Source organism: Aptenodytes patagonicus, chromosome 3, assembly GCF_965638725.1.
Source record: "Aptenodytes patagonicus chromosome 3, bAptPat1.pri.cur, whole genome shotgun sequence".
NCBI lineage: Eukaryota > Metazoa > Chordata > Aves > Sphenisciformes > Spheniscidae > Aptenodytes > Aptenodytes patagonicus.
In genome coordinates this window covers 2,325,987-2,351,254 of record NC_134951.1, presented here as the reverse complement: position 1 = coordinate 2,351,254, position 25,268 = coordinate 2,325,987, and the positions used below count along the sequence as shown (strand labels likewise).

The 25,268-nt window shown below is 49.1% G+C and overlaps 1 protein-coding gene across 1 annotated transcript in view; it reads left to right on the top strand.

Moving 5' to 3' along the window:
• ELP3 (elongator acetyltransferase complex subunit 3) overlaps positions 1-20,005 on the top strand; it is a 101,864-nt gene extending 81,859 nt beyond the window's left edge. The window contains exon 15 of the mRNA XM_076332535.1: positions 17,448-20,005. Within this exon, the coding sequence (XP_076188650.1) occupies positions 17,448-17,524 (77 nt within the window). The 3' untranslated portion in view covers positions 17,525-20,005. The remainder of the gene's footprint in view (positions 1-17,447) is intronic.
• Positions 20,006-25,268: the final 5,263 nt, after the last annotated feature.

The window sequence follows — 25,268 nt, the reverse complement described above, 5'->3', positions numbered from 1 at the left end:
ACTTTCAGGGCACACTCAACAGCACTCTAAAGTATCCCAATTTCCTCGTGTAAACAGCCTTTTGGTCACCCTAGAAGTAATAAATTACTTGAGTAATCAGCGTCTCGTAGTTCATATTGGATGTTGATTCACGGGCTGCCTCGGAGATTGCCAACTGCCAGGGTCTACTCGGGAGACCTTAGCACGAGACTCCGAAGTATTGCTGGGCGGATTGATGGGGTTTGGGAGGGCTCCCTGGAGTTTTGCTTCCAGCGCTGGTTGGTTATTTTTAGAAATGCCAATCTCACTAGCTATTAATAAGAGAAGAAGTGGGCCCAAGATAAGTGGAAATATGGGAATGTTAATGAATTGACTCTCTGATGTTTGTCTGCTTCAGATTGATGGCCTTTGAAAAAAAATTAATTAGGGGGATTTGGAAGAAGCCAAGGATAAACCCGTACTAGGGGATTGGTGCTGTGGAATAGCTACTGCGTACAATCCTCTAGTCCTTAATGGACTTCAATTTCGAAGGTTTGATAATGTAACAGCTTTGAAAACAGGCTTGATACTGTATTAACTGGGATTTCGGCACGGGCATGAACAGGAATATTGCTGTCCTTAAGCAAGGACACTTCTGCAAAAGCCAGCGTTCTGCAAGGGTGTTCTGGTAGAAAGCTTTTTTATATATATATACACACCATAATATAACTTACAAACAAAGATTTATAGTGTGGCCTAACATCTGCTTAATACAGCCCAGAGACTTCCACCGACCTTGCATCTGTCCCAGCTGAGCATGTTTTGGAAAGTGGGAACCTGTCTTGGTTTGTTAAGGGTTTTTTTTGTGGTCTCCATCTGCAGGAGCTTTCCTTAGGGTGGGCAGAGGAAGAACCGGTTAGACAAACCCTACACAAAAATCTAGCGAGCGGGAGTTGAGCCTACGGGGATACCTCCTTTGTGCCTCTTCCTTGTTCAACAGCCCTTTCCCCAATCTCAACCCAAACTATCCCCAATTTTATAAAACCCAAACAACTAAGAAACCCACAAATTCTGAAATTAGATTGGGTAGGAAGTATTTAGAAATCGGATTAATGACAAAATGAAGGTGATTTCCATCCTAGTGATTTGCAATACACAGCAGTATAAATAGCGTTGAATCAGAACTGTGAGCAATAGCAGTTTTCAGGGATTTAAAAATAAATACCATTTGCTTTCATGGGAATCTTCCGCTCTGACTGGCACTGTTCTTACGCTGCCCGCAAGTGGTAATGCTCCTTTTCAAGGCTGCGCCAGGGGTTAAGGGCTTAAAGCTTGTTCTTAGTCAAAGCTTTGAGTATAGAGTTCGTTGAGTTGTGGGCTTCATCTTTGCTGTGTTTGTAACCCAAATTTGACGCACGCTCGCAGTCCAGCTTTTCAACTGCTGCTTTAACTGAGAATTACTTCTGGCTTAAGGCAGGCTTATCTCCGGCGTGCTTTGTTCGTCTCTAAAGGCTGTTGTAGAAAGACTAATGCTCCTCCCTGGTTTACCAGTCTCACCCTGCGATCTGGGTAGCATTCTGCACCTCATCAGCTGCGATCGCCCTACCCAGAGCAGGGTGAGGACCCCTCCCTACGTCACGAGCGGAGGTATTCAGTGAGCGGATTTTCCTTTAAAAGCACATCCAAAGCAGGACTGCACAAATGAATGCCGTCGGTTGCTGCGCTTCTTCAGAGCACATTAGTTTGTGCTCCTAGGGAAAAAAAAAATAATTCAGAGTTTCCCAGCGGACTCTTTCCAAAGCATTTTGTTCTCCCTGCTGTTCTTGGAGTAAACAAGTTCAGCTGAACCTGTCTTCTCATCGTAAGTCTTTTAGCTCTTAGGGATGTTCAATTTACGGGCAGAAAAGGAAAAAATGCGGCAGGATTTAACAGGATTGCCGTTGCTTATAACGACAGTACCTAAAACCATGCAAGGTTACTCTCAAACAAAGGAAAATCTGAGGTCCCCTTCATCAGGCACCCAGGAGTCATCACAGGCAATGAACCGGGGAATGATGCACAAAGCAAGCTAGGCTGTACAGCAGCTGCCTCGTGGTGTGTCTAGTTAAATATCACTTCATTTGAAGAGGACCGGTGGGAGAACTGCATTTAATCGACTATGGAGTCAATGACATGCACTAGGAGCGCATTTGTGAGGGAAGATGAGCATTTGCAAGCCAGGTTAGGAAGGGCGTTTTGGATTCTGGCAGCACATGGGGAAATTAGGGTACCGATGGGATGGGAAACTGTATCAGCCATAGATACTCTGGTTTCATATTGTGCGTGACGCCGTAGTTGTACCTCTGGTATTGCCACTGTGCGGATTCTCTGCTCTATTTAAAGCTTGGATGCTAGCGATCCTGGATGCTTTGGACGCTGGATGTTAGTGATTGCAAGGTACGTCCTTCCCCCAAAGGTGCGATCTCATATCTTGATGTTTGACCAAACCAACCAGAATTAAATATTCACAATAACGAGCTGGTTTTGTGGCCTGCTTGCAAGGTTTCTGTACAGAGCCAGAAGTGTGCTGTCTCTGCTCCTTAGCAGTAGGGAGGAGGTGCCCCCACCACCTAAATCAAAGAGCAAAGTAAAAAAAGCGAGTGGCTTGTTTATCATGAAGTCCTTGCTCATTTAAGGTAATTTTCTGCATGAGTGGTGCCTTTCTACTCTTCTGATGTGAGTAGTATATTAGTATGCAGGCTTGGGTAGCTGAATGGTAGACCCTGGAGGCATCACTCCATTATTCAGAGCTCTGGGGAGGTCTGATCTGAAATGTCGGTTTTTCCATTTTCCAGCATTTGTAATTGCATGTGTGTTTTCTTTGCCTTTTGTTGGTTTTGTGGTGCCTTTTTTTTTTTTTTTTTTTTTTTTTTTTTGCTTTTCATTGTACCTGTTTTGAATTTGCATCTTTTTTCCCCTTTAAAAAAAAGCCCCCCCAACCCTAAATTACACTAAAACAATTTTAAACATGTTACTCCTCTGATGTCCACAAGTCCTTAGGCACTGAAAATGTAAAAAGCCTTGGTGTGTGAGGCTAGTGGATGGGCTTGTAAGCTCGCTGAATTTATAATCGCTTGTTCCTCTTTGGCCATAGCCGATGCTTGAATTCTGTATTCTCTCCTCTTGGTATGATGATGCTACTCCAATCCCTAACGAAGCTCTCCCTTCCTGTCCTCTTCTACCATTCAGTTTTCGGACCTGTATCTGTTTCTGCTTGGGGTGGGATTTTTGTGAGCTCTATTTTGAGGCTGTATCTCCCGTTTTGCGGTCCATAGGTGTCGGCACTTGCCGGTGTCCCCTTTGGGAGTCAGTGGCGAGCAGTCGCATGCAGTGACTCAAGCACTACAGGTTTTTTTGTCAGAAACTGCAGAGCATCCAGAGGATGATTTAGGACAAACACATGCTCGCTCCCCACGTTCCTCCTGCGGCATAAGTACAACGCAGCCCTCGTACCTGTTGCCTCTTAGTCCAGCTTGCAGCGTATTTGCTTCAGACTCTGCCTCTGCCCGAAGAATATGAGTAGGCTGCAGCGGGTCAGATCAATATGTCATTTGTGACGCTGCTGATGCTGGGTGTCTGGGGAAGGGAGTAAATATCGAGTAAGCGTGCAAACATCTTCTCGGCCTCCAGCCATTTGTTGCCCAAGGACTTCTAGAGTCAGGGAGGGTGCCTTTGTATCTGATAGCCCTCAAGGGATTTTTCTGCCTTGCCAGTCTGTCTGCCTGCGACAGCCGATAAACTTCTCTCCCCGTGCCTCTCCATGAGCTTTTTAGGGTCGGTTGCACTGCCTCGCCGTTGTACCCTGAGCTTGGGAGGAGTAATCGTTCGGTCTAGGTGAAGGTGGATAAAGGACAGTCGTCTGTTAAAACCTTTCCCATTGTCTCCTTGAGGGTTCCTATTGTCATTGTTTTGACTTTGCTGCTTGACATCCCGTAATTAGCCCCTTCTGACCCTAATCCTCTAGCAAGTACTTCAAACTGTTTCTTTAAAGCAGCACCAGTGATGAGTATGTGAAATGTAACATACAACAAATTCTGAAATATTAGAAGTCCTGGGTCCTCCCCCTCCTAAATGACAGAAGCATAAAGCTCCTGACTGGATGTGCTTAAACAAATTCATACGTTGTGGGTCCTTTGTGTTTCCTCTAAGCAGCAACTTAATTGTTCTGATGTCATCCTCTGATTTTGGTGGTTGCCTTTGGCAATAACGATGACCGGAGAGATTCGAGTCAGTGCTTTACAATTACTTGAAGCACCTGAGCAATAAAATTTCAAGACTGGTACCTTTCTCTTTTAAAGTACCGTAGTTACACATGATACTGAAAAACATGTGGCAGAAATGCTTCCCTACCTCCTTTTAAAATAATCTTTGTGAACTTAAATAAGGTGTGTGCAGGTGCAGTTTGGGGAAGTTCCCATCCCAAATATTTCTGTTCTTTTAATGCATGGATCATCTATTATAGCAATCGAGGAAATCTGGAGAGAGGCTGTAATCAGCAGGTCTACAGAGACAGAAGGGTGCGAGTGAGTGAACACAGCAGCACACACATGTTCAAGGCCGCTCATGAGGACTTACTGCCCCTGGAAGTGCCCAGCACCACCGGCCAAAGCCCGGGTGCTCATCCAAGGAGGGAGAAAGCGACACAGCCCAGAGCTGAGCCAGCGAAGGGATCTCCTCAGTGCTGCTGTCATTCTGGCTGGGCTCCGTGGCCTTCGTGCCTCTGCCTTGAAGACTTGGAGCACAACTGGCCGATACCTGAGCGGCTTTGCCCAGCCCGTGCCGACACACGGCTTAGCGATAACCGAGTGCGAGACATCCATGCGTCAGAGCTTGCCTGCGCCCGGGCAGCCTGGTTTTACGAGTACGCTCTGGGCTGTTATGCTTTGCTAGCTCCTTGCCAGGTCCTTAATCTCCTGCTCCTCTTTGTGAGAAGTGTTGGGGTTGTGCCAAACTGACATCCTGTCCTGGCACCAAAATGCCTTGCTTTGACTCCGCCTGTAACATTGCTGTTCTTGTTGGGTTGGTTGTTTTTTTTTTTTGAAAGGATGTGTCTCCTCCTGTCTGAGGGATAGCCGCTGGCTTTACACGTGGATTTTCAATGTTACCATCTCCAAGCCCTAGTTGTGCTGTCCACCACTGCCTCTGTGTGCCCTTCACACGTCTTCGGTGTGTGAAAGCCACTGTCCTCTAAACTTTACACCGCTGGCACGTACAGAGCACAGGTAGCTGCCTCCAACTTCACTTTCTATGGACACAGCAGAGGTTGGTGGTTTCAGTACCAGTGGCATTTAACAGTGACAGTACACGGCTTACTTATTTTACCTCTGTAACCTGAGTTTCTTGTATGAAGTTAAGATGGGGCTACCACTGAGTACTCCCTTTATTCACAGCAGAGGAGTTGAAGGTATCCAGCTATTGAGTAGCTGTCTCTACCCCTGTCTACCTAGCCTAAATCAGCTGCCGAAAGGAGAGGGACAGCACCATTATACTGCCATGCTGTCCATAAAGGGTTGGCGTCTTATTGATTGTCCTTGACGAGCATGCTGGTTGCGGCAGGTGAGCTGCCTCCTTGGTTTAGTGAATCCGAAAGCTGAGACGCCGTGGGTGAGGCTGCTGGCTACTCCACGGGCAAGGACCAGGAACGCACAGACCAAATATTTATGCGCCGTAAGACTGCAAATTACTTTTCAAAGACTAAAAGCTAGCTCTATAAATACAGTGCTCTTGCACAGAAGAGCTTTTTCGGCTGCAGTATCTACTGTGACGTCTGTCAGCATTATCTGTTTATGCTGGCATCAGAAAAGCAGACTAGCTTGGCTTGTACCAACAGGATTGTCTCCTTATCTCTGTACAGAAGATGCTTGTTCAGGGGGGGCGGGGGATGAGATTGAATTCCCCTATCGCAGGTGCTTGCCCTGTTCAAACCACATGCGCTGAGGTCCATTAATAAGCACCCTTTCCTTTCTCCTTTAAAGTGCGGGCATTTTGTCACCTGTGCCTACACCGTCTCCGGTAGCCTTTAAACGAGCCTCATCGGTAATTTACTCCTGAGACTGGAGAGGTGTCTGGAACCGCAGCCAAATCCGCACCAGCACGCTTCATCTTCTGAAGCGGTAGTTTAATGTCTCCCTGCAGCGAGATTTCACTGTAGCCTCGCTCCATCCCAGTGACGTAGCAGCCTTATCGCGGCGGCGTGGAGGTCTGGCACCGCTGCCGTTCCCCGCTATAAGCTAATTACTATGCGGCAAGATGATCAGTTTTCCCCCAGACCAGGTTTCTATTTGTGTTCTGTCAAGTAGAAAATTAACATGGACACAGGCCAGGGATGTTTCACGCCTGAGTGCGCTGAGGCTGAAGGTGGCGATGGGAAGGCAGGATGGATTTCTGAATGGTAGGCGTGGAGGATCAGGTGATGTCAAGCGTCACCGGCCTGCTTCATTAGCCGGATCATCAGAGAAGTCGAGTAGCTGGGGAAGAGCTGGAGAAAAATCACCCGTAGCATGCACAGTCCTCATTAACCGCCCATCTCGGTGTGCTTTGTTCAGAACTAAGCTGAACGGTATTTCTGCAGAGCAGGTAAGGGGTGTTGTCTGCAAAATTTGGAAGTGAGAGGCTAGCTAGTATTAACTTGTATTAACTGTATTAATTCATTATTTGCCACTCCGGCGCCTTTTCAGGGCCTCTTTGCACTGCAGAGATGCAAACGTAATTCATGTTCGAGTGACCCTCTCCACCTGCATTGCTGCTGGGTCCAGACGAACACACGAACTCGTAGGAGCCCTGTCAGCAACTTGCAAGGGAGACAATAAAGCAAACACATGCAAAAATTAGAAGAGATCGTAAAGGATTTTTCCCTGCCTGGTCATTCTCACTTCTTTTTAATCAGTAGCATTATTTTTTGAGTGTTTTGATGCTTTTTAATAAAAATACTTGCAGTAAGAACCTTCAGGTGGAGCCACCTAAACTGCTGAGCGTGCCTGTTGTTTACAGGAACACATCGCAGGGATTCCTGGTAGGCATTTGGGGTCTTTCTGCTCTTTTCTCACACTACTTTTACTCACCAGAAGTCATTAACATCTGATGTAGCAATCTGCGCTATTAAACTGTAGATCTACAGGAACCTTTTAAATTGTTCTTCAGTACAGAGACATCGTATTTATAACACTAATGATCTCTTTCTTGTTCTGATGAGTAAGAGGGGAAGTTCAGAAGAAAAGGCTGGTTTCTGATCCCTACCTTCCTGCGCTGGACAGGTACTGAAACAAATTCCTGAAGCCGTGTGCTGTGTTTTTATGCTGAGGGTGGTGAGGCACTGGCCCAGGTTGCCCAGAGAGGTGGTGGATGCCCCATCCCTGGAAACATTCCAGGTCAGGCTGGACGGGGCTCTGAGCAACCTGCTCTAGTTGAAGATGTCCCTGCCCACGGCAGGGGGGTTGGACTAGATGACCTTCAAAGGTCCCTTCCAACCCAAACTATTCTGTCTTTCTCTGATGAAGTAAATGCACGGGGACGCTGCTTGTTTAATGACTGTTAGGCTCTCTCTCAAGATTGCTGAGTGTTTCTTCATCAGCGTTTAAAATCTCCTAGCCCATAGGAAAGAAAATCAATCGTGAATGCCTCACATGCTTGGTGAGTCATCCTAAATCTCCAATCTCTCAGTAATACCTCAGCAGCTGGGTTGGATATTTCAGCAACCACCACTGGAAGAAGCCTCAAGACATTACGTGGCCTGTAGATCTAAAAATCTCACGAACACTTCACCTGTCGAATTTGGGGTTGAGTAGCAGACACATTTCACTGTCCCTGTCTCTCTCAATGCCCGGTGGCCACACCGATGGCAGCACTTTGTTAAATTGGAAGGGAAGTTACGGTATTAGCTCTTAAATATTTAATTTTGCTTGGTTTAGAATCGGAAGATCTGTCATCTCTGGCTTCATCTGTCGCAGTTAAAGGCGGTGTTGGCGTGGTGGCTTTCTCTTTCCTGACTGTGAATGCTTTCAGTGCAGCTGGGTTTGGGCAGGCCTGTGTAGTCATTAATGAAATATTGCTTCTATAATAGAGATCAATGAGATGTAATCTCACCATCTGGAAGCTCTAGGATGGGTCCTAGCTGCAGACTTGCCATTTAAAAATCGGTTCTAGCCAGGACATCTCCTGTGTGCGAAGAGGCACCCCAAAGTTGAATGCTGTAAAATCAGTTCTTTAATTCTACCATTCGTGTAATTGTTTTTATTTTAAAAAAAAAAAAAAAAAATTATTGGTGAGAGTCTTGGTTTTGAGATTTGGCCTTAAGAACAAATCAGAAAATCCCCGAGCGATCCATTTGTTTGTATGATAAAGCTTTTGCGCTGGTTCTCCTTGTTAGCTCTGCACCTTCACCAACACACAAATTCTGCGATGTGACAGGATAGGAGGAGATACGGTATAGCTGCTTTGTTTCAATAAAACTTTAGATAAATAAGCAGTTCACTAAATTATTCTATCGAGGTACTATAATCCTGACAACCAAAATACCTTTCCAGAGCGGGGCTGGTGCGTCTGTACCCCGCAAAGCACTCGGGCACGCCAGGCTCCCACCCTGCAGCATCACGCCAGAAACTTGCCCCCGTTAAATTGTATTTGGTGCTTCGGTGTTGGGCGAACCTGCCCCGGCAAATTGGGAGAACTGGCCTCCGAAGCTGGTGTCCCCAAACGTCCCCCTCTCACCTCGAAATTGCCGGTGAGTCAGCGTCGCTGCTCTGTTACGGAAGGATTCGTCGCAGCTCGTGTTAACCTTTAAAGCTGAGGTGGTTCCTCTAAAGTAATTGCTGAGGCTCCCTCTGCAGCCGGGGACAGAGGGAGGACAGGGTGAACCGGGACTGCGTATGGGGACCTCGTTTGCTAAATTAGGGGTCTCCGTTTGAAAGGACTGAAGGTAAATGAGGAGATGCTGCCTTTCACGTGGGAGATGCAAGAGAGGAAGAAGAGAGTTTTTCAAATTGGCCAGGTCCTAGACCATGCCAAGCCATTCTAGATTTAAATTGGGTTAAATTAAATCAAATTTGTAGTGTATAAAGAGTAAGTTGCAAAGGGGAGAGTAAAGGTCTCCTGTGCTGTTTACGTACTGTGGTTTCTTCCTTCATTTTTATTTATCAAGCCCAAGAGCTGACCACGAGTTGGAGGAAGGATCAGCTCTATCAGAAAGGGACTGCAGCTCTTTGCGTTTGCATCAAATCCAGAGTGGATTTAAATGGAGCAGGGGTTGGATTTGTGTGGGAGGCTGGGGGGGGAACGCTAGGGATATTCAGGGCTTTCTGCTTGTGGGTCCCGGCTTCAAAAATAATCCAGTCTCGGATCTGAAAGGCCATCAGTGTTTTGCAGTAGTGAAGTGAGTTGTTGAGCTGTGATGAAGGGAGGCCCAGGCTTCAAAACTCTCTTTTTGTCGCAGACTTGCTTTGTGATTTCAGACAAATTACCCAGCCGCCTGGGATCTTGGCTCTTCTTCTGGGACGTGGCGACGATGGTACCTCCCTGCTAGACAGAGGTGTTGTGAAAATAGTAATTTAAAGTCTCCGAGAAGCAATCCGGGCAGGAAGAAAGCACAATTTGCATTTGACAGGAAGAAAAAAAAAAGGCTTTCAGGTGCGGATTTCTCTCCCAGGTCCAACAAACAGCAACACACAGACTAAATACAGGCTAGGCACGGTTGCTGTTAGTGGGTTTGATTGTGCTAATCGTTTAGCCCTTACTAGAGAAAGGATTGTGAAATGCTTCACACGCGGTGTTATTAACAATCGTGTATGTACATAAAGATATGTCTAAATCACAGCTCTAACTGCGACGCTAATTAGCTCTTTGTGGTTGCTGCAGCAGGAGGGGGTCACGAAATGATGAACTCTCCCGTCCCTGGATTTAGTCTCTCCAGAGACTGCTGAAACACGTGGGGAGAGTCGCTCTGCGGGGAGAATGCTTCAGAGCCCGGCGCTGCGATGTGCTTATGGGTGCAAAAAATTACCGAAAAGAGTTTCCAGTGCTGCGGTTTTAAAGCAGATTTATTTAAATAAAAACATTTTCAATTATCTTTTTTTTTAAAAAAGAAATCATATTCCTATTTTCCATTCGCATTGCCTGGACTATGTTTTCTGATGGTTGCCAAAGTATTAGTAGTTCTCAGTAATTCTCAACAGAATCCGTTGTTTTAAAAGAAAAGTGAGCATGTTTGTGTTTCCTCTCTATGCGAACTTGAAAATTGAGAGTATTGTATTTGCAAGATACTGGGTAACATTTCCAAAAGCCCCTATTTCTAATTTTCATAGGCTTTTTATCTCCCAGTATCTTTAGGAACTTTTGGGAAATGAGTTGCCAATTATCTAATCTTAAAACAAAAAAAAAAAAGTCTTTGCTGCAGGGACTGATGTAAGGATTGTTCCTTGGTTTCTTAAATTACTAACGTTTTTCTGATTGCTCTGACGTGCCCAGGTTTTCTCAGCGGTGTTAAGAATGTTGGGTTTTTTTCTCTTTCCTCGGTGCTGATAAGGCGTTTTGGTTATCTCAAATCCTTTGCCTTTTCCCCGTTGTTCCAGTTCTCTGCGGTTGGTTGGTAGCGATTCACATGAAACAGCCTCGTGTTTTCCCCGAAGATAAAATCCAGCATTATGAGGAGTGTAAATGCCAAAGCAAACTCATCGGAGGTCGTGGATGGATCTGCTGTGCATTCTTAACTTGTGCATCAGTTCAGAAATGTGGTTTTTCGGTCAGCGTTCAATATGCAATAGACAAGAAAAAGTTCTCTCATCTTATTTTCCACCACTCTTACGTATTTGAAACCCTAGTTTTGACCCTTCCTCGTATGAACAGGTCCTGCCAACTTTGAAGAGCAAGGGCTCGCTCCGAAGCAAGCTCCGGACTCTTGCCCGAGCGGCTGCCAAGTGCCCGCAAGTGTCAGCTTTGCTTTGAAGTCCTGCGCGGAGTGTAGGTTTTGGGTGGCAGCGGATTTCACAGCAAGGCATTTGTTTGACAGGTAGCAAAGTGTCGTCTTGGACTTGGCAGAGGTCAAGGCAAGGAGTATAAAGAAAAACCTAAAACTTCTCTTTTAGTAGCCTGAGTCTCCACCAAGACCCATGGTAAAAAGAGGGTTGTGTTTGCTCGCTCGCCACTGACGTCAGGCTCCCAAGTCACCCGACCCCAAGTCTTGAGAGAGTCTAAAATGTGAGCTTTGTCATCTCTGAATGACGGCCTTTGAATCCTCCTGATGCTTTGGCAGCCTCGGTCTGATCATGGGAGACACGCTTGGAGGCCAAGGAGATTCTCTCAGAGCTCTTGTTTTCTTTCTTCGCTTTTCTAGCTGTGTTGCAAAGGCAGATGTTTATGGTCTGTCCCGTGGCAGCAGCGGCTTCCAAGCCTCCTGCCTGGCTCTGTGCCGTTGCTGTGTTTTACCGATGTCCATGGAAGTACTGTAGGTGACTGCAAAAGTGTTTGTTGCTTCCTTCTCCGTGCCTTTTCAAAACCACAAAAATTATGTTCCAACCACAGCAGAGCGTTCCCCTCGTAGAGCATCGCTGTGCCAGCAGCAGCACTGGCGGTCACGGGGGGAACGTCCTTCCTGATACCAAGAGAAGAAGCCTCAGCCGTCCCATATCCCCATTGGCTGGCTTGAGACTCGCTGCTGATTCTGGGTGAAATTCACAGTGCTTTGGCGAATGTAGCATCACCCTTTCCTGTCCTCTTGCCTGCACTAACCACGAATCCTTTTCTCAGCACCCTTGAAGGACAATCCTACTTGCCAGAGATCCTACAGACGATCCGGGTGTCCACGCAGTGAGCCCGGGGCTCCCCCTTCCTCAGGCAAAGCGCCGAGCCAGGTGGTTACTCCCAACAAAGCCTGGAAGAGGCTTCGCTGTCGCCAGAATTGCAGCTGGCACGTTAATGGATTGAGGCAATTCGGAAAGTTCAGCTGACTCAGGTTCGCTGCCTTGCACACAGGGCCCCGCTAGCTGCTTCTAAGAAATATTTTGAGGGGGAAGGAAGCTGCGAGACACGATATGCCTTGACTGTGCATCTTTGGAAAAGATTGTAGTCGTTGCCAAAAGATGTGGAGGCCCGTGTAGAGAGAGGTCTCTGGTGTGCCTCAGTAAGTCTCTGCTATGGAAATTTTATGAACTATTAGTAGCTCTTTAATGATCCTGAAAACAATCTCATTTTCACTTAGTTCTGTGACTAGTGAGCCATGGTGAAGGAATCTTTGAGGATACTCGGCCTCGGATGCTGCATCGCAATATTTCTGCGTGGCAGGGCTGAGTCAGAAGGGTGTATTTATGGGCTCTGCACAGAAAAGGTCATGGGCGGGGGTTGCTGCACACGGGCAATGAAATCTGATTTCTGCCGTCCTCTGGGTAGCAGTCCCATGCCGACTGCTCGTCCTTCTGGGCCCGAAGAGTGTTTAACCCTGACGCTCTGGTCACCTTTCCCCGTCCCCTGCTACAGGCAGACTTTTTTTTATTTATTTAATTATTTTTGAGGTTTAAATGTTACGGTGAAAAGCCAAGTTTGGGGCTTTATCGGTAGGCTTCACCATTATTCAGATGCTTCCAAAAGAAGAGGACAAAAGGCGATCAAATTAACCGGCAGCCATTGCCAGAGGATGTGTCATTTGAAGAGCGCGGTGAGGGACGCTTCCAAAAAGCCTCAGCTGGCCCCTGACCACGGGATTCCGTCCAGGCAGGCATGATCAGAGCCCCTGCCCTTCAACCAAATCACTGGCGATGGATGGGGAAGCGGTTGGTTGAAATCTGCTCTGCTGAGTTCAGACTAAGCTCTCCTGCACAGTTTGATATGGAATATTTAAAATTTAAAACCCTGTTTTAAAGACCCAGAATGAGAAATGCAGTCAATTCTGGCTTGGAAAGTCAAAAAGCTTCTTGGGCCAGCTTTTGGCTTTACTCTTCCGCTCCTGCGTGATATTTCTTTTGTGGTATTTCTTGGATGACGTTTCTTTTCACTGGAAAGCACGGGTGCAACTTGGAGCAGTGGGAAGAACGCTGCCTGAACAGGTCCCACCAGCTCTGTGGTATGTTTGCTGTAAATTAGAGCAGCAAAGATTTGGGGAGAGAACTTGTGCCATCGAGACCTTCCTTTCAGGTATGCTCGATGGACAAGTATCGAGTGCGTGATGGGCATTACGAGTTGCTTCTCCAGCACTTACGCCTAGAATAACTTACGAGCAGACGAAATGGCACGTTGTTTTAACAGCTGGAGCACTGATTTTCTTGGGACGGCACGTTGATACTCTCCTTGTGATCAGAAGCCTGCAGCATAATCCTGCAACTTTGGTTTTTTGGACTTCGCATTCATACAAAGTTGTGGTAATTTCACAACGGAGAGGTCTGTGAAGATGGATTCCTTCTGCATGACTTACAGGCAGTTATTAGTGTCCCACAGATCTTTTATTCCATTTAGCAGTGCCTGCTGTGTTGCACTCCTCTCGTGGATGAGGAAGGCCGGGGATCGTTTCTGGCTGTCAGCCTGCTTTTAATTCCATGCTTCAACACCCCGTTTCTCTTCCAGTTGTGCCACGCTGATCTCGAAACACCCATCCTCCGCGCTGGTTGTGATTTCCCTGATATACTTTGACTACAAGGAGATACCTTTGTATTAATGGCATCCCAGGGAATATTGTAGGCGGGGTTTCTAAGCCTTTGGGCTCAGAGCAGCTGAAGTGAATCCCATCCTCATCCTCTCTTGCTCTGTGCATCAGTTTGGCTCATGGGGAGATTTTCGTGCATTTCAGCGCAGTTCATTTCAGAGGAATCTAAACCACAGGCTTTGCTCCAGGTGCAGATCGAAGGCAGTCCACCCTCTGAAGGGGGCAGAGGGGTCTGAAGGAATGGCTTTTTGGCCAACTTCAAACCAAGTGTGTGGTGGGGACGTGCAAGTCCAGGATACCAAAAATCCAGTCTGAAGTCACCCCCTCCAGTCACGTAGAGTGTAGAGGTGTGAGCTTGAGCACCGAGTGCTTCCGTCTACTGATCCACTCCTGTTACGCCACGTGAGACTGTGAGAAGTCCTTGTCCTGTTGGCTTGTACCTCCACACCTGCCTGCTTTCCCCCGCTTCCAGATGTCGATACTGCCCCTGTGCCTAAGCAGCCTGCCGCCGTCCCGCTGCGCTGCGACATGCTGTTACAGGCTGTGATGGTCCAGAGGACAAAATCCTGGACACTTGGCTTCCACGCTTCTGGACGCAAACCCAGTGGCTGCTTTTTGGGGTGTTGTGGTGGGTTGACCCCGGCTGGATGCCAGGTGCCCACCAAAGCCACTGTATCACTCCCCTCCTCAGCTGGAGAGGGGAGAGAAAATAGAACAAAAGGCTCGTGGGTCGAGATAAGGACAGGGAGAGATCACTCACCAGTTACTGTCTCAGGCAAAACAGACTCGACTTGGGGAAAATGAATTTAATTTATTGCCAATCAAATCAGAGTACGGTAATGAGAAATAAAAACCAAATCTTAAAACACCTTCCCCCCACCCCTCCCTTCTTCCCGGGCTCAACTTCTCTCCCGAATTCTCTACCTCCTCCCCCCGAGCGGCGCAGGGGGACGGGGAATGGGGGTTGCAGTCAGATCATCACACGCTGTCACTGCCGCTCCTTCCTCCTCACACTCTTCCCCTGCTCCAGCGTGGGGTCCCTCCCATGGGAGACAGTCCTCCACCAACTTCTCCAACGTGAGTCCTTCTCACGGGCTGCTGTTCTTCACGAACTGCTCCAGCGTGGGTCCCTTCCACGGGGTCACAAGTCCTGCCAGCAAACCTGCTCCAGCGTGGGCTCCTCTCTCCATGGGTCCACAGGTCCTGCCGGGGACCTCCAGTGTGGGCTTCCCACGAGGTCACAGCCTCCTTTGGGCATCTACCTGCTCCGGCGTGGGGTCCTCCACGGGCTGCAGGTGGATATCTGCTCCACCATGGACCTCCATGGGCTGCAGGTGGATATCTGCTCCACAGTTAATCTCCATGGGCTGCAGGGGGACAGCCTGCCTCTCCATGGTCTTCACCACGGGCTGCAGGGGAATCTCTGCTCCGGCGCCTGGAGCACCTCACATATTCTAACTCCTCTCCCCGGCTGCAATTGCGCAGGTTTTTTCCCCCTTCTTCAATACGTTATCCCAGAGGCGCTACCACCATCGCTGGTGGGCTCAGCCTTGGCCAGCGGCGGGTCCGTCTTGGAGCCGGCTGGCACGGGCTCTGTCGGATATGGGGGAAGCTTCTAGCAGCTTTTCACAGAAGCCACCCCTGTAGCCCCCCTGCTACCAAAACCTTGCCACACAAACCCAATACAGGTGTCTTGGTGAGAGCTTTTCCCCTCAAAAGCCTCTTGCCTTGAAAACATTCCTGCAGCACTGGAGCTAGCGAGACATCCCGAGTTAGAGCTGGGCAGCCCTCAGCTTGAGGCATCTCCTGCCTCCTCTTCACAGAAGACTCTCCTGTTGAAAGACAGTATTTTTGTGCAAGAAGTTACTGCTACGAGCAGGGCCGAGATGACGACTGAGATGCTTCGCGAAGCGGCGCAGCGTGGGACCCCTGGGGCACAGGGCCAGCCAACTGCATCATCATTCTTGTTAATGGCTTGAACCTATTGCCCTCAAACGAGGAAGAGTTGGCACTTAAGTAGCACTGCTTAATAGCTCTGAGATTAATGGAGGCAGCACATGATGCTCCGACGAAACCTAAACTGCCTTCTTTAAAATCCATACATTTCCCAAGGGCTTTAGGAAAAAAGGGGAAGTGTTAAATAACTCTGATCAAGGTGTTTTTAAAACCATCAGCTGAATTAGTTGTCCTTTAGCTTCAAGAGGGCTGTTCTTCAGCTTTAGATTTCGCTAATCCTTTTACCAAGCTCTTCTGGGCCACGGGTGGGGTGGCTCTGCTGTTTTACTGCCAAAATCTGTATGTCATACCCCAGCATCTCTGCTAATGAACCCAGGGGCCGTTTTTTTAGGCAAGATACTGATAAATGTGATGATAGTTTTTACTCCGGGGCAGAGATCAGGAAGAGGGGAGCGGATGTGTGTGCAGTAGACTTGGGTTTTTTTTTTCCTTGGCTTCAGGTTCATGCTGAAGCTGAGTGAATTTGGGTCCCTTCAGGATGCTTTTAGTTGAGGATGGTGCTCTGCTGCGACGTCACAGGGGCTTTGCCACTGCTTAGAAGTAAATTTGCTTAGGTGTTCCCCAATTTGGGGTTCTTTGTGTTTTTTCAAGCTCTTCCCAGCTTCAGCTGGAATGAGGGGCAGGAAGACATCTCAGGCCTGGGTTTCAGGTGGCTTTTCCATACCTTAAATTAATATAATGCTTCTCTAGGATGTTGGCTGGGGGGGTTGTCTGGAGCTGTGGCGCGTAAACTGTTCGGTAACTATTGCAATGTGCATTCAGGAAATACATTACCGCTATTTTAAACAAATCTGTCAAAGCAGCAACGGATAAAATTGCTGCAGTGATGCGTGGGCAGGAAGGGGTTACCAGCTGCACCGGGTCACTCCCTGCATAGGAGATGCAGCCGATTCCTGGAGAGCCATTTGCAAGCACCGCAGTTTCCAGGAACTGGCTGGAGGGATGAGATTAGAGGAAAGAGGGGCTGCTTCTCTTGATGGAGAGCCGTGTCCTATCTGTCCTTCTGTCCCTACCCACCAGCTGCGCTGACAATGATGCCATGATGCTGAATTCCTCCTCCCTCCCCTGATGACTAATGTCTGCATCTGTGAGTAATTAGATAAGGTGAGGGGGAAGGCTGCTGTGCTGGACCTGTCCTGCCGCAGGATGCTGCGTGAAAGGCAGCCTCGGTCGGTGGGGCTGGGCTCACCCTGAGCGCGCACGCTGCGGGGTCTCATTAAGACAGGAAGGAGAGGGAAGAGGCTGTTTGAGAACCGAGGCGTTTGGAGCCGTCCTTTTCAATGAGGAAATTGGATTGCGGCTGCGGAGCCCACTTGTCTATCTGAAGTGGAGCTGAGCTCATTTCTAGGAGCGATTGGACAGAGTTTGTCAGGTTTTAGAGCCCTTCAGTTCCTGGTAATGATGTCTGCAGCTGGGCGGCTTCCTCTCAAGAGCCTGTCTTTGGGTTTTGTTATACCTGGGGTACTCTGAACTCTTGACTCACGTTTCACCATTGTTCCCGTGTCGCTTCCTCTCTCCCTTGCAGCTCACAGCCCTTCTCAGGACAAAGGACGGGGTGCGTGGTTCAGGGCAGATAGAACAGCTATGTTCCTGCGTTTCCCCCCTTAAAAACACCATAATTAGTCCAGATGCTAATGAGTAAACACCCCCCACTCCAGCACGGCAGCCAGGGCGGCCCAGCACCGACTGTTCGGAGAGGCTGAGCTCCTTTTGGCACCATCCCTCCATGGAAATGACTTTCCTGCCCGGCCATGGCTTCTCCGACTGGTTTGTCATCGTGCTGAATTAAACCTTTTTGTCGTTCTTCTCACAGGTGTCGGCACAAGGAACTACTACAGGAAGATCGGCTACGAGCTGGAAGGGCCTTACATGGTGAAAAGGCTGGACTGATGCCCCAGGAGGTCCTCACCCCAACCAGCTGCTGGGAGGAGAGAGGAGGCGACAAGACTCCTCCTGGAAAGAAAGCTCAAGGTGACAGACGTAAGCTAAAAACCAAAGCCTGCCAACTGCGAAAGACTTGCTTATGCCAGAGCCCACGGCAGCAAATGGGGCATCTCCTCTGGGGGAGCAGGTCCGAGATCTGCCCGTTGCCCCAGGAGAGGTTGGGGACGTTTCGCGTGTCTCGTTACCTGCGTAAGCCTGCCGGATCTCCGGCGCCGGCTCTGATGCATTGCAGTAGAGGACTGAAGCGTAGGCGAACTAAAAATGTCCATCGTTTTTATGATGCTCTCGGCAGGCTTTTAATGCTTCAGCATTGAAATTGTGCGGGTTATTCTGCAACACGAATTAATTCCTTCTCTGTGCGTGTTTATTTATGCTGGCCTCAGCTGCTTTCTCTCCATCCCAAGCCATGCCGTTTGATCCTTTTACAGTAGGAGGCCATGAGGATTGGAAGCCGTTACCTTGCTAGTGGTAGGAATCGAGATTAAAACTTAAACTGAACCTCTGCAGGGACACACAACCACGGAGTAACTGAGGTTAGAAGGGACCTCTGAGGTCTCTAGTCCAACCCCACTCAAAGCAGGTCCAATTAGATCAGGATGGCGACACTTGAGTATCTCCAAGGGTGGAGATACTCGATGGATGTGGACGGAGAGTCCACAGCGTCTAGGTCCCTGTTCCAACATTTGACCACCCGTACGTTGAAAAAGTTTTTCCTAGAGTCTGGCTGGAGTTTACGGTGTTTCAACTTGTGCCCGTTGCCTCGTGGCCTGTCGCTGTGCTCCTCTGGGAAAAGTCTGCTTCTGGTCTCCAAGCTTCTCCTTGCACGTCACGTACTCCAATGCCGTAACCGTCCTCACGGCCTCTGCTCCAGCGTGTTAGTCTGTATTTCCAGCACCGGATCTGCCACTTCTCCAGCCCATGACCCATTGACGGGGGCATGAGGATGCCATGTGGCAGCACTGTCAGAGGCCTTGGTGAGGTCACGGTATACAACACCCATGGCCCTCCCTTACCCACACTGCCGTCACCTCATCACAGCAGGCAGTCGGGTTGCTCGGGCACCATCTGCCCACGGGGGATCCCTCCTGGCTGTTCCCAACTCTCTTTCCCTCTCCGTCCCACGGCTGGAAAGGGCTTTGGGGAGGGTTTTGTCCCTATCTGTCCCAGCGCGGAGGTGGGGCTGACTGCCCTGTAGCTCCTCAGATCCTCCTCCTGGTCCTCCTTGGAAATGGGCGTGATGGTTGCCTTTTCCAGGCATTGGGAATTCTATCAGGAAGGGTAGAATTAAAGCTTCTTTTTGCAAACGGTGTGAGGTGGGATGCGAGAGCGAGCTGTGACCCTGGGTGAAGAGCTCAGCACCTTCCTCACCTCTCCCCAGCCCTTCGGTGGGGACGACGCAGGGCAGGTGGGTGTCCTTTGACGTCAGTGACTCAGTGTTTTCAAAAGCAGCGTGCCCGGTGCTCCCCGCTTGACTTAACAAAATCAGAGGGGAGCAGCCAGAGCTCTGACCTGCTCCGCTGCTTTTTTATAGTATTTCAATCAAAAATAGGATTGAAATCCAGCATAGCGACCTGTAGAGAAGTTGACATTTCGGGTGTTACTCTAATAAATGACTCTGTCAGGAGCCTTCTGGAAACTTCACCAATAACGAGCATTCGGACACACGTGATTAACTCGGAGGAGGAGCGGCTCCGGGAGGAAAGCTCTCGCGGCGGCGGTGCCGCGCCATGCAGTAAATGCAGTTCTGCCACCGTGATCTATTGCTGCTCCCAAACAGCGACTCGCGGGGTCAGCGGCCAGAACCACGCTGACGTCTGCTGACGCACGAGCGGCAAAGGCAGCGCGGAAAAAGCGTGTCCTTGCTGGAGAGGACCGAAATACCTGGCAATAAAAAGTTTTTATTATTGAAGGTAAACGCTGGTGTCCCGTGTTTTAAGGGCTGGGGAGTGAAAACCACAGACCAGCTTATGGGTACCTAAACCCTGAGCGTGTTTGAGCCTCCTGCCCTGTACGGAGGGTTTGATTTAAAGAAGGGAGATGGAGGCTGTTGCTTCTTGATTTGTTGAACTGGTTTTTTTGATCCTCCAAGACACTGGTAAATGGGGCATGTTAAGCTTCTGACACCGTAAAAGCAGAGGAGATGGAAAGGGATGCAATTTCTGTGCAGAATCCTTAAAATTTTCTGCAAAATTTGTTGTTCTGGTACCACTGACATAATTATGAATCACATTGACGCTTTCGGCTCCCACAGCCCAGTTTTTTTCAGGTACTGGCCAGGAAAGCTCACCACTTCCATGCGTCTGAAAGCGTGGCCCTCCAGCAAATCCAGGAAATAGCGGATACATTTATTATTTTTTTTAAGGCCAATGCTTTTTGAGTTTACTAGCAGCTTTGTCAAGAAATAAAGCAATTTTTTGGGGAATCTTATTTTTAGCTTCCCATTTGTGTGTTCTTTCTGGGGTGATTTCATGCTGCACTGGCTCAGCGTCTGCGAAACTCTCCGGGCTTGTCTGCACGGGCTGGGGTTTGTTTTGAAGTGTGATGTATTGATTTGTCAGCTTGATACAAGTGCAGCCAAATGAATAGCTGGTTTGTACTTCTCGCCGAGCTATTGCTTCCGCTGGGGACAGGGAGTTCCTCCAACGCATGTTCCTGGCGTATGTCCTGTCTGCTGCACCTCTGGGTTTTGGGATGGAGTCAGAGGGTCTCAGGCGGTGGCTCCGCAGCCCCGTCCCCTGCCAGGGCACGAGCAAGCTTTGCTGGGGCAGCCCGGGTTGGCCCGGGAGACGCGATGGTTTCAGGAAAGGTCCCAGGACGGCAGCCCGAGCTGCGGCTGCTCACCCTTTGTGTATCTGCCCGAGTTTAAAAATACATTGGTATGCGTCAGTCGCCTACGGAGAGCTGGGGAAGGGACACGTTAGCAGGAGCGTGTGAATTTTCCATGGGTTTTAGTGTGGCTCGTGGGGTCTGCGGTTGCCTGGACATAGTTCAGGCAAGATCGTTTCCTGCGGTGCATTCTGCTGCCTGTGGCGCGGCTGCCGGGAGGGAAAAGCAAACCCACACTTCCCTCTAAAGCTGTTCTGAAGAGTTTCGGGCTTTCTTGTGTTTGAAGTACACCAGGCACAAACAGTAACAAAGCCACGAAGCCTGGTAAGATTTCAGACATCTTTAGCTGCAAAAAAGAGGGGGCACAAAGGAAACATGAGACCCAACTGGGAGAAAAGGGGCTGTGCAGATCCTTCCCATGGTGATGCTTGAAGATTCGTGGCCACCTCTTGAGCTAGACTTCATTAATACGGGGTGACAGCGTGGGACCAGGTATACAAATAACAAATTGGGGAGCCCAGAGGGATCCCAACACAGCTAGAGAGACACAGCAAGTTTCCTACCAGTAGCCCTGTCTCCAGGGGACGTCGCTGTGACAGCGCGGGTGTACAGACAGCAGCTCCTCGCAAAGAGGACTACGCGACGGACGTGGTCATGTTCTTTGCCAGGCCGGTGCTCGCGCCCCGTGTCATTAATGCTGGCTTGCAACAAACGTCTCACGTTTAGGTGAAGCGCAGCCCTGGTATTGACAAGCTGCAGCTCCTCCTTCTCCCTTCGTGATGGGAATGAGGTCGATTAAGCAGACAAGGGCTTATGCAACTGTTCAAAAGATGAACAAAGTCAAGAAACAGCAATTTGCCTGTAAAACCCAACAGACCAAGGGCTGTGACCGATCCCACGCCTGTGGAAATGAAACCTGGGGCTAGGGAGGCCCCAGATTTCCTTGCTCCAGGTTGAAATAGGTCCAAGGGAGGAGTCGGGCCACCGCTGCGGAGCAGGTGCTCGTGCTGCGTCCTCCCCGCTCAGTAACCCATTCGCAGCCTCGGTCAGGCAAAGGGGTTTTGAGGCCGATGCTTTCAAGCGAGAGAGCACCAGCGAGGGTTGTGCTCCCCTGCCTCTGCCCAGCTCCTTCGCAGCCGATGAGGAAAATAAGCAAGCAGGCATGAAGAAAGCAAGTCATTAATGGAAGCTGCTCCCTCCTTTCACGGGCAAACCGTGGTGACCAGCTTAAAATACTTTGAAGAAGAAGAAGAAGGTGAGTCATGCTCATTTCTGCATTAATTTTAGCCTGTTGCCTTTCTCCTGCTCCAGCATTTTTGGGACGCTAATGCTCTCTGCTTGCCTGCGATCAGATGTGGTGAAGATGTGGCACATGGGTGCCGGGGAGCTCAGGTGCAGCTCGAGCAGTAATAACCTGCTCAGGGCAGGAGCACCAGGGCTCGCACTGTGATGTCATTGCTGTAGTCTTGTGCTTTCTGACATGAAAAGAAGCTCTGCCAGCTTCAATATTTCTCTTGCTTCTATTTATATGCCTTTTCCTCATTGCTTTAGAATTATCTTCTGCCCCTGCCTTGGTAGTGCTGGAGCGATTAGTAAAGTGCCTGCTAAGCACACACCTCTCTCGCTGTAAGCACAAGGGCTGCAGAGCAGGTTTTTGCTTCCCCACGCCCATGGTAAGAAGCCCATCTTTGCCCAGGAGAGCTGCTGGCAGAAGAACCCTGCTGAGGATGCGGGACTGCCTCGACCTGCTGCTTCCTGGACCCTGGGGAGCTGTTACCTCCTGCTTTCCAGTGGAGCGCAGCATCAGACCGGTGGTTGGTAGCTGCAGGAGGGATCAAAGCTGCTGCCCTGGGTCACGCAGGCATCCAGGTGGGTCCACCCAGCACAGGCTCCATCTGAGAAGAAAGCAAAGCCCAGGTAAAGAGTACTGTGAGCCCGTTGCCGAGGCACGCTGTCACCCCCAGCTTTTGCCCTGGCTGCAAGCGATCTCTAAATGAGCGGCATGGAGACAGGCAGGGACATAAGGAAACAGCCTCAAGTTGTGCCAGGGGAGGTTTAGGTTGGATATTGGGAAAATTTTTTTCACCGAAAGGGTTGTCAAGCATTGGAACAGGCTGCCCAGGGAAGGGGTTGAGTCCCCATCCCTGGAGGTATTTAAAAGGCGTGTAGACGTGGCACTTAGGGACATGGTTTAGTGGTGGACTTGGCAGTGCTGGGTTAACGGTTGGACTCGATGATCTTAAAGGTCTTTTCCAACCCAAATGATTCTATGCCTACGTTTTTCAGGCACGTCTGAGCCCCTCTGTCCTCTCTGCTTTGGTGCTCAGCCTGAGCTTGGAGGACCTGATGGGCATCACCCTACTTGCATAGCTCTGCAGCAAAAGAACCCCAGATCCGCCATAGCACCTGCACAACACCCTGTCCCGTATCCCCAACAAAATCACACCCGTGGATACCTCCAGCTGGTTGCCTTGCCGACCACAGCTGCCTGTTGGTCATCCTGGTGCAATACCTGTCCTCGCTGCCTGTAGCTTTGCAGGCAGAAGTGGTTCCCGCCCCTTGAAGCTACATGAGTGAATGCGCAACCCGGATCAGGCAAGATGAACAAGGTGAACACAGTGATCAAAGAACCTCTTCAGGAAAAAAAAAAAAAGCTGTTGCTGGGAGCCACGGGATCTGACGTGCCGACGGCTTTTGGCAGAGCGCCGTGCTGAACAACATGGAGGAAAAATTGGACATGGAAAAAATGGAAATGGACATGGAAAGAGTGGACATGAGGAAAAATGTCTTTACTGAAAGAGTGGTTAAACATTGGACCAGGCTGCCCAGGGAAGTGGTGGAGTCCCCATCCCTGGAGGTATTTAAAAGACGTGTAGATGAGGCGCTTAGGGACATGGTTTAGTGGACATGGTGGTGTTGGGTCGACGGTTGGACTCGATGATCTTAGAGGTCTTTTCCAACCTTAATGATTCTATGACTCTGGACAGTAACTCCTACAAGGTAGGAGAGCTGGCTCCAGGAGAAGGATGTCTGACCACAGCCTAACAGCAGCAGGAAGCTGGAAATTTAAGAGCAGCTGGGAGATACCTCAAAAACTTGAGGTGTTCAATCCTAAGATGGCCAAGGTGAAGCATCACCGTTACAGGAACTGAGCCGTAAAACAGGAGGACACCAACACCAAGATAAACATGGTAAGGTAGAGTATGAGCAGCTCAGCTGCTCTGCTGTCATTAATGTTAAGGGCAATTTTAACATCCAGTAGGCCCTTCTACATCTGAAAGGGATGAATTTAGCAGAATAGATGTTGCTCCGTTTGGAGAAAATAAAATAATACCTGTTTCCAGATTCTAGTTCGGCTCATCCTGCGTCCGGCTGCAAACTCTAAGCCACGGTTAGCTCCATTGCTTGCCAAGACCCCAGCAGCTCCATTCATTATAAAAAGGTGAACTGGAAAAAAAAAACCCCAAAGAGAAATACAGAAGGAAAAAAAAAGGCAAGTAACCCAGAAATACCTAACGACACAGGGCAGCCTCTCTGGTGAGGCCAGGTATCACCAGCAGCACGGGGTGGCGGGGATCTGACCTGCTCTCAAGGATCGATCCCCTTCTGCCAGCTCAGATTTTGTTTTTCTTCTCCGTGCGGCAGCAGCAGGGGCTGCCTCCTGCCTCCAGTGCAATAAGCAGTCACGCCAGGGGCTCGGGGAATCTGCGGCGAATCTGTAAGAAAAGGAGAAAATTAAAGCAAGAGAAGCAGGAGCCAGAAAGGAGCCCGATTTTAAAAAATACAGCAGTCACGATCTGGCTGTGCTCACCAGCTTTGTTTAATCAGAATAAGGAGTCAGTGGTTTGGAAAAACAAAGTTGAGGTAAAACGGCACCGCTCGGACCTCAGGTAATCAGCAGCATGAAATCTTTGGGCTCATCTCGAGTCCTTTTCCAAATGGGAAAGAAGTGGTTTGGTATCGATTTATCGACATTGCTGCCTGCTTCCCCTTTTGTCCCTTCCCCGTCTCAGCCGGCTGGCACAGGGGTGCGGATGGCTCTGTGGGATTTCGTGCCCAAAGTCCCCTTCCGAAGGCCACAAGCCCCTGCACTGACTCACAGAGCCGCTTCGGTGGTTTTAAACTCTTAAGCAACACAGTGGGCTTTATGTTTTTTTCCCCCTCCCTCTTTCAGTTTGTCTGTAATTGTGGGAAAAAGCCAAATGTGGTGGGTTTAGCCTTAATCTTCCGTGTAAGCAAAAGGCTGAGACTACTCAGTCACAAACTGACAGCTAAATTCATTCAGCACACATCTTCGGCAGAAGTTGGTGCTGGTTTAAGGGAAAAGGTTAAAAAAATCCCAAAACTCTTAAGTCAACGTGTACAAATTCCTCTGTAGATGCCCGTTTTCATTGATGCTTCCTCTCGGAATCTACGCAGATCTAGTTTTTGTCCAAATCCAACTGATACCCTGATGGAAATTGAATACAAGCTTTGTTATGGGCGTGTCTACCAGTAGTTGTTGTAAGTACCCACTGATGGTTCTTGGGCACTAGATCTAGGCCCAAGCCTTACATATATGCCCTATAAGCCTTACATATATGTGTTTTCATCCCTGTCAGGACTTGATGCATCCCACAGCCCTTTCACATCACTTCCCGGGACGCCAGCGGTGAAACACAAGCTCAGTACACTGCTCCTGGGACACACATCCTCATGCGGGAGCATCCTTAGGAGATCCTTCCCTCTCCTCTGCCGCTGGGATTTCAAACTCCTGCATCATTGCATGTATCAGGGCGGCTCTAGAAATTTATTTCCCGTTAGTATGGTTTCTTTAAGTAAACCTCGATGCCTCTATTTTGCTTAGGAGGCAACTCTCCCAGGA